At 51.4% G+C, this 9587-nt stretch overlaps 1 protein-coding gene across 1 annotated transcript; it reads right to left on the bottom strand.

The window, feature by feature from the left end:
• Positions 1–4481: 4481 nt before the first annotated feature.
• On the bottom strand, positions 4482–7076 carry LOC135914540 (membrane metallo-endopeptidase-like 1). Its single transcript, XM_065447451.2, has one exon. It carries the CDS (start codon positions 7074–7076, stop codon positions 4482–4484), a length of 2595 nt encoding a protein of 864 aa, XP_065303523.1.
• Between the last annotated feature and the right edge of the window lie 2511 nt (positions 7077–9587).

Here is a 9587-nt window from a genome sequence, read left to right as displayed (position 1 = left end):
TGGAGCGTTTCTCTCTATGTGTCGTGTCCAGCTTTGGCAGCGTGGTCAGCCTGAACGTTGCCTTGTATTCCGTCGTCGGCTCGTAACCACTGCTGCACAACGAAGAACAGTTTGCAGGCTTTATTGCATAGGCGTCTGATGTCCACTACGAGTTGTTCCTGCGTGCGTGGCGGCTTCAGGAACTGCAGGGCCACTCTTGAGTCGAAGAAGATGGCCCAAGACTCAGCTGTGGAGCCTATAATGTAAGTAAAGGCTGCCCGCGGAGCAGCTAGTTCAGTGGCTGCAGCTGAAGCGCGATGACTGAGAGTGGCAGAGATGGTAACACTCGCAGACGAGAGCTACACAGCAATGGCGCATGATGTACGCGTAACGGAGCCGTCAAATGTAAAAAGGACGGGGAGCCATGTACCTGGTGTTGCCATGTTCTAGAGCAAAATATGTCAGCGCTGGACCAGGTGTATTTCTCTCGCCCTTGAAACCAGGCACGAAAGTGACAATTGAGCACGAATGAAATTTCTGTGGTGGCTCCGTCGGCATAGAAGGGCTTTGATAATTCGCCGGGAGCAAGTTCCGCACCACAGGACCGCTGTCTGAATCAAGCGGATGACATGGCACTCCGGCGGAAAAGCGCAGATCAATTCGAATGAACTGCTGCAGAAGCATTGGAACCGATAGGCATCTGCTTTCTGCAAAGTTTTCTACACTTCGTGCGTGGTTTGGTAAGCCGAGGCACATCCTCGAGGCTTTTGCTTGCTTACCAGTGAGTGCTTTCGTGTTGGTGTGGGAATTGCCTGGTAGCATGGAAAGGTTCTATCCCAGGATACCTTCACAGAGAGCCGTATACCTGTGTAGCAGAGCAATCACGGAGCAGCCCTCAGTGTTGCTTGATAGCATACGCATAATGCTCGCGTATGACCCATTTTTTCTTTTAATATTTGAACATGGGGCGTCCACGTCATTAGTCAGCATGTCGATCGTCATACCCAGAAACTTGTGACCCGACACGTACGGAATGGGAGAGCGCGCAAACTTTAACGTGTAGCGCGAGACGTCCCGCCTATAGTGACGCAATGGCGGCAAACTTTTCTGCCGACATCGTTAGACCTCGTGCGAATAGATTTTTTTTTTCAACAGAATTGATAGCTTTATGCAATCTTGCTCGTAGAACACGTCTGTTGCCACTACTGCTCTATATACGAATGTCACCTGCACATCAGGAAATTTCAACCAATGTGGAAATGCGATTCTCCAGTCCAATAAGAGTTACATATATACACCGTCCTGGGGAACTTCTAGGTGCACTGTGTGCATCGAGAGCAGGAGAGTGAAAAAAAAAACTTTATGGAATAAAGTCGACGAGGATGTCAGAAACTGGTCGCAGCACGCGCGTGTAGAGGTCTGCCCATGTAGTAGTAGTAACCAAAATTTTATGCAGGCCGTAATCTCAGCGCGTATGTAAAACCGCACTACCTCCGGGATCGGGCGAGCACTGTGGGCGATGCAAAACTGAGCGGCGAACTAGCGCTTTAATGTGATTCATGTGGTTTCTGCACTACTAGTTCTAACTGCCATGTGAATTTCAGAATCGTCATCCCGTTGACGCCATGCCGTCGTTGTCATATATAGCCGTCGACTGCGCCAGTATATGCAGCCGGTGATTGATCGGGCATCGCAGAGGAGCATAGTATATAGCATAAACGGGAACGCTATAAAACATCCGTTGCACTGAAATGCCACGGAAGAAGCGTAACCTTCAGACTCCACGCGATTCGGCAATGTTAAAGATCGGGAACCAAAATGCCTAGCCCACAGCGCAGCCACTTGTAACCGTCGTGTGAGTTCTTTAAAGCGTGGCCAACGAAAACGCCGAGCCCATACCACAGCTACTTGATTGGACGAATGTAACAGCGCTAATGCTGGCTCGGGCTCGGTCGCGTACCCGGGCATACCGGCTTCGAAATACTCTTGTAGCCTGCCGTCTCTGTCCGCCTTCAGCTCCTAGGGCAAGGAACATGTCTGCTTTTTCGTCTTTGTAAAAAGGCATCACGAAATTGCTCGCGCTTTAGCAGCCCGTGCACGACAGTCTGTTCATCGTTGTCTGGAACAACAACCACCACCACCACGTCCGTCAGTCGCTTTACGCAGTGCAAGCGATAACGCTTGCAAGCTTAAATCGAGCAGCCAACGCTAGCGTCGCTGACCTGTCGCCTTTTAAGCGGCAGCGCGCCTATGGCTGTTTGTGCACGGAACGCTTGGGAGCAGTGCAATCACGACGTGCAAGCGGGCATGTCACGTGGTGTTTTGCATTACGCGGGCATCATCAGTAAGCTGGAATGCGCTAATACCTAATAAATGGAAAGACAGAAACTGCTTATTCAAGCGTTTTGCAAACCGCTGTCCAACTTTCTAATTGGAAGTTTTTTCCTAGGTTCGTTACTTCAGAAGTTGGTTAATTAATCTTGACTAAAAATCTAATTAAGCAAAATACAAAAATATAGCGTGGCCCACTACATATAAAAGTGAGCAACATGCATTTGGTCGCGTTGTTTTAGAGTGCATCGGTATATTATTTAACTCTGGCTAAAGCTAGCCCTATACACCCTGTATACACCTTGTATACAGTGACTTTTGCTTCGATACGTAGATTTATTGGAGAGACACGTTATTTAAATATCTGGTTGAGAGGTTTTGTGGATACATGCAGTGAACTTTGTTTCCAGTGACACTTTATTGCCCTTTATCAAGCTTTATCTTCGCATTTGTGTATTCCGTTGTACCTTCGTATTTCTAATGTATATTTGCAGAACTCCTACTTTTTATAAGTGATATCTGTTGCAACTATAATTTCAGTGCAAATGCAATACACGACCGGTGACAGCTGCTCCTGTGCAGTACATTGGAACGAAGGACAGCGTCACTGAGATATTTCCCTGGCCGTTGCATATGAGCAATAATGTAAACAAGGTTTTCTGGAATGACAAAGTTTCATTAAAATATTTATCCTGAACTTGTTCATTGCACGGCATTTACATTTATCATATCAGTGGCATGCACTGCTTTGCTGGTTTTGAACTGATATAGTTCTAAATTTCTTGTGACACTTTCTTTACTTATTAAATAGACAAACAAAACATGGTAGCATTGATATCAGTTATTTCTGGCTCAATTTTTTGGCACACGAATATGTTCTTTTACGAAAAAGTACATATTTTACTTGGCAGTGCGTAGCGTCCAAAAATTAGTTTGCAGCATCTTTGGCGATGACAATGTACTTATTATCCATGTATTTGATCCCTCGACAAATTCTGTGAGGAGGAGGCCGAGCTCTCCAACGTGAGGCCCCCCCCCCCCCCCCGAGCGAAATTTCTGGCTACGCCACTGATAGATAGATAGATAGATAGATAGATAGATAGATAGATAGATAGATAGATAGATAGATAGATAGATAGATAGATAGATAGATAGATAGCGTTCGAACAACCTTGAAGTACCCGAAGAATGCTAACGTATTAAAGAAAATCATGAGCTATTCCGCTCTGTGAAGGTGGATGACTAGCGAATCTGTTTAACACACGACACAGAGGTGGCACCGAATTTTGAACAAAAGTACGAGCTCATTTACCTTTATTTTTATATACATTCGCGAAGACGACGGGACCGCCTCCCGTGGCCTTTCGAAGCAACCGCCACCACGGGAGAGCGGATTGAAAGTAGGTACAAACGTGCTTGGAACGCTGGCGAAGACAGGGTGTTGCGAACGTAGACATGGTCGACGCGGCTCAAGGGGTAGTATCTGTTCTTATAAGCTTAATGTGTGATGCGAGCTCTATTTGGAACCAACATAGTTGGCAGAGTGCTTGAAACCTGCTTTACTTCCGCCGTAGGTCGGCCCGGTTTTTCACTATCTCCGGTATCGGCCCACGCTTTTTGCACACGCAGAACAAAAGGGAAGGAACCCTAGCCTCCAGAGAACGAGCGGAAGAGGCATGACCTCTCTGTTCCGACACACATCTAGCCAACGGCTGGGTAGGGGCCTACCTACCTAGCAGGCCCTGTTCCTAGTGCCTCGAGACCCCAATAAAGTCGTTTACTACTCTATCCTAGCCATAACCCCTAGCTTCACTGTAAAAAAATCATTGTAGAGGCTTAATGCGAAAAAAGCGCATGCGGCATGCTTCGGGTACACGTCACAGAACCCTAAGTATAGGTGTTCGAAATGAACCCTGAGCTCCTCATTACAAAATATCATAACCTGGGCGTTGCTTTAGATATTAAAACCCAAAATTTATTCAGCATGTCAATCAGCCTGCGCTGTCACTAATTTCACAAAAAGTGGATGGCTTCACAGCGTACATGACAAATTTCTCGTATACGCATGCCTACACGCATGCCGTACTCGCGTGTCTGCTCTTTATTTAGCGGGAGACACGCGTGAGAGACGACAGCTTGCATAAGCTGTACGTCCTTTCGGCACGTGCGGGTCATAGACACTTATCGACAGGGTTCATAGACGTGCCCGGCGGGCAGCCAAAGGCGATGGCGAAGTCGGGCATGTTTCGCAGTGGGCCGTTGACCCTGTACCAGCCGGGACTGACCGGCCCATTGGTCATCAGCTTGACCGCGAAGCGCGGGTTGAGTCGCTCGCAATGGCTGCGTGCGTAGTAAAGAAAGAAGAGCTGCTGCCCGCTCAGGTTGGGCGCTCCGGCCAACCGGTAGTCGCCGTCGTGCGCTCCAAGCTGTCGAAGGTAGGCGTGAAACGCCGTGCGGACCGCCAACAGGTCCAGGAGGTCCGAGGCCGACGTCTTGGCCGAGTTGAAGGGCACGCGGCTCGGGTTGAAGTCGATGTCCCGGTACTGATTCTCCAGGCAGTGCCGCAGGCGGTCGAAGTAGTGGGACTCCTCGGACGCCGGTCGCTTGAGGTCGAAGTTGATAGCCTCGTGCCAGAGGAAGCGCTGAAGCTCTCGGTAGACTCGCGGGCCGACGCGCGGCAGGTGAAGGTGTGCGATGCTCGAGTCGTTGGGCATCATGAAGTCGAAGACGGGCAGCGGTATCTCCAGGTGTTCGTACGGAGGGTCGAGCGTCGCCCACGCGTTCAGGAAGCCGCCCGTCCAGGAGGTCTTGTTGCCGAAGAGGAAGTCGCGCTTCCTCTGGGCCGAAGTGCGCATCCAGAAGTAGAAAAAGTGCGGCGCCGGGTGCCGCGGGTTGTTGGTGTACAGGCCGTCGGCGTACGACTCGGCGGCCTTTTGCTCGGACAGCCAGTACGGCATGAGGGCCTCCCAGTAAATGTCTTTCACCTGGCTGGTCGCGTGCTGCTTGAACGCGTTCGTGAACATGGTGGAATTTTGGAGGTCGGCGAGAAACGTATTCTTTAGAACGTCCAGTACGCTTCGAATCACCGAGGGGCCTCCTAGTAGCTCGAGGGCCCTCTTGAACGACAGGTAAAGCGGCACCACGGGCTCGTAGCGTTCCAGGAAGCGAACGCACATCTGAGCCGGGTCTAACCGCTCGGAGAACTCGGCGTAACGGGAGTAGGCCACGGAGGCGAGCGTTGACCGCAGCGTCCAGTTGCTTATTAGTGGCGTCAGCTCAAGGATGACTCGATAGATGACGTAGTTGAGTAGGTCGTGCTTCGTAAGAGCGAGGGTGCGCATTCGGTCGAAGTAATCGGTGTCCGAAAGATGAATGCTGGTCGTCTCTGACATAGCCGAGTCCGCGCCCACCGCACCTTCGAGGAACCTGTGCATGCTGACGATGCCGAGTCTGGGCAGGTCGATCATCTGACGCGTGGAGCAGTTCTTGAGGCGCCCCGCGTCCAGGACGGCCTGATTGGCGTTCAGCATTCGGCGAAGCAGAATTTCGACGGCCGTCACATTTGTCATCGCCGACTCCTCGAATGGAGCGGCCGTCGTCTTCGCCATAGTCTGTATAAGGGCCTCGTAAGCCTTGCCGAGCAGACGACCAGCGATCTGCGGTTCCGAGCCGAGGAAGTGACGAAGCAAAAGGTTGCGCGGCTGGCCGATGACAGTGCCAGTGGGGCCGCGATACACGCGGAAGAGCGTCTCTAGACCAACCTCGGAAAACACCTTGCCCACTTTGGTGGACAGCGTTTGGTCGGGGATGGTGTTGTCCATCTCGTACGGCCAACCCTTGAGGTCCAGATGGCGTAGTATGGCATCCCTCACGTTCCTAAAGAGGTTCGGCTGCGGCCGGACGCACTCGTCAATGAAAAACTTGAGCTCCGGAAACGGCGTCGCGTCCGAGCGGAGCACGTTGACCAGCAGCTCGCTGAAGAGGTCGACGAGCGCGTAGTCGACCGAGAGGCGGTCGCTTTGCACGTTCGTTGGCTGCCGGTGCTGCCAGCGAACGCACGCATGCTGGTAGAAGTCGTCGCAGGGTCTGATCTTGGGCTCCAGCTCGTCCACCAACTTGGTGCCTTGCTCGACGCACTGCTTACTCGTGCACTTGGAGCCTTTCAGGAGCCGGTGAAGGCTCTTGCGAGGTCCTCGAGAGTGCCTGGCGGCCGGTCGTCTCGCCTTGAACAAACTGCGGTCCGCTCCGTGCAGCTGAAGACGCCTGTTGCCTTCGACATCATCGGGCGAAGCATTGGGTGATGCCGTGGCGTCAGCGCGGCCGCCGACACGGGACTCCGCGTCGGCCACTTCGGTGCTGTTCTCGAGCTCTACCTCGGCGGCGGCGGCGGCACCCTTGGCCTCCTTGTTGGTGACGTCAGTGAGGATCATGGAACCGATGAGCAGCAGGCAGGCGACGGCGATTAGCAGGAAACTGATGGCTCGCACGCTGCTGCCTCCGACGGCGCTGCCAAATTCGGAGTTGGGTCCGGCGCGATGGGCGTTGTTGCGCTGCTGCTCGTCCGCCGGATGTGGCTGGTCGGCGGCGATGCGCACGAACGGCTCCTCCTGGACCGAGTCGCCGACGCGGCCGAGGGCGCCGAAGTGTTCCAGTGGGGCCCGGCTGCTTCCGCCGCCAGCGCGCGCCCTGCCCATGCGCGACAGCGAGGAGCTGACGACGATCTCGTCTTGCGGTATGTCGAAGATGAGGTGCGATTCCTCGGCCATCCCGGGCGTGTCCTCGTTCCTTCTCGTTTCCTGCGTGTCCCAGGCCTGCGGAACGACGGACGCGGTGGCTGCTTCTTATTCTTCGTGACGTGCTCACGCGCGCGGCGCGTGACCACGTTGGCGAAATGGCTTCCTTTTTCTTTCTTTCGCGATATTTATGACGAAAAGGAAAACATGCGTGCATGAAATATAATGAAAATAGGAAGACATTTATGGCCGCATATAAAAGCACACAGACTCTATGAATACTTTAACATCATTCATCAAATTCACCAGGACGAGCAATCAGCAACAGGGCATAATATAATTAATTATATTGCGCAGAGGCATCGGTTACCAAAGAGCGCCGAAAGTATTGGTTCATAGAAAACTAGGATTATGAAACTGGCTCAAAATATAGATTCGTAAGCAATGGTCAACAAATAAAAGGCCAGTGGCCCGTCTAGCACTACACGCACGAAATTCAAAAAGTAAAACGTGGTTTTCGACGTAGCTTATTATTCGCTGGATTTTCTAAAACAAACAGAAAAGAACAAACAGAAAAGAACAAACAGAAAGAAAGAATCGCGTATTTTATCGGTCAGTGAGAAACAGACAACAAAGGTAGAAGGAAAACAGATATTGTCCCCTATCGGACAGTAGTTCCCTCCAATTCCAGGACAGAAAATGGTAAGTGTAACATAGAGACACTAATAGGGTAGAACAAGAATGTGAAGAAGGGGAGAAGTAGAAGAAGAAGGAGAAGAAGAAAAGAAGAAGAAGAAGAAGCAAGCAGCGATCAGCAAGAACAACAACCAGAAGATCCTCCAACGCTTGGAGCGGATTGATCGACCGCAACTCTCCTTTTTTATTGAAATAAAAATAAAGTGACGTCATCATCATTATCATCATCATCAACCTGGTTACGCCCACTGCAGGGCAAAGGCCTCTCCCATACTTCACCAACTACCCTGGTCATGTGAAATTGTGGCCATGTCGTCCCTGCAAACTTCTTAATCTCACCCGCCCACCTAACTTTCGGCCGTCCCCTGCTACGCTTCCCTTCCCTTGGAATCCAGTCCGTAAGCCTTAATGACAATCGGTTATCTTCCCTCCTCATTACATGTCCTCCTGCCCATGCCCATTTCTTTTTCTTGATTTCAACTAAGATGTCATTAAGTCGCGTTTGTTCCCTCAACCAATCTGCTCTTTTCTTATCCCTTAACGTTACACCTATCATTATTCTTTCCATAGCTCGTTGCGTCGTCCTCAATTTGAGTAGAACCCTTTTCGTAAGCCTCCAGGTTTCTGCCCCGTACGTGAGTACTAAAAAAAAAAGAAGAGACGTAGTCACCTTATAATGGTTACGGCTACTCCTCTTCGCATAGCGGAGAAAACAATTTAAGAAATATTGTGAGCATTTATATTATGGTCGTCATCTTTCTCATCTGTACATAACCATCACCACCATAGGCTCCTTCGCGTGAAGGTCCCTTTCGTGTGGTGTCGCGCTCAGAGAAAACCTCAAAGATTGACGTTCGCGGCAAAGAAGAGAAAGTGTCGTGTGACCGCGTGAAAGCAGCTTATCTTGAACATTTACTCTTTATTCCTTCGGCCATTCATATAAGCCTCCGGCATTCATGGGGGGGGGGGGGGGGGGGGGAGGGGGTAGCCTTCGTCGCGACCGTCCGTCACTTCGCCTTGCCTCGCCGTGGGGGTCACTGCCCCCTGCTCTTCCTTGGAACTGAGGTGGCTGCCCTACTGGGGCGCCACCACTGCAACTCGACAAACGGGCTTTTACTTTTGAATAGAGCCAGTCGACCGTCCGTTCTCAACCTGTAAAGACGTGTCTTCCTTGCCTCCGCTAATCCGAGCTCCCAACAGGCTCATACACCCTCAAGCAATGGCTCGTACCCCCGTAAACAGGGCCTCCCCCTTACGACGACGGAAGAGGAGTGAAATTCTACGCGCGAATGATGAGCGGCAACGGAGCCAGCTGTGGATGAAGACGACGAATGCGTGAGCAGTGGCACGAGCGCGTTCGTGCGGTTACGCCGAGGGGCGCCAACGAGCCAGCTGTGGCAGAAAACGACGATACTAGAGCCATTGATGATGATGATACTTTGGGTCCCGAGTGTGACAAGGACAGTTCTAGGGCGCGTTACAGGTACCTGAGCCCGCAGGGCTATGTGCCATTGAGCTTGGACCCTTCTTGCGCTATCACCAGGGTCGGCCCACATGATAGTTTCTCCACACAGACGCCACGTAGCCCTGGATCTTAGTCCGATAAAGCTTCGCTGTAACATTCGGCAGACACACTTAAGACTGGTTACGCATGGGAATGCGAACGCATTGTGCTCACTTTCGTGAAACGTTTTCGCTTAGGCATTCATCCCCATGTCGTCGCACACTTTGTAAATTTGCACGGCGTTCCTTTTGAGGTGGGTGTAGTACACCTCATTTTATGCACATAATTTGGCGCCGAGAGGTTTTTTTTTTTCTGTCGCATACGGGGCTCCTGCCCACCATGGA

The sequence above is a fragment of the Dermacentor albipictus genome, chromosome 8 (assembly GCF_038994185.2).
Source record: "Dermacentor albipictus isolate Rhodes 1998 colony chromosome 8, USDA_Dalb.pri_finalv2, whole genome shotgun sequence".
Classification (NCBI taxonomy): domain Eukaryota; kingdom Metazoa; phylum Arthropoda; class Arachnida; order Ixodida; family Ixodidae; genus Dermacentor; species Dermacentor albipictus.
This window is presented reverse-complemented; position numbering and strand designations above follow the sequence as displayed.

Excerpts from the sequence above, each read along its gene's own strand:
- LOC135914540 (XM_065447451.2), bottom strand. The coding sequence starts at position 7,076 with ATGGCCGAGGAATCGCACCTCATCTTCGACATACCGCAAGACGAGATC.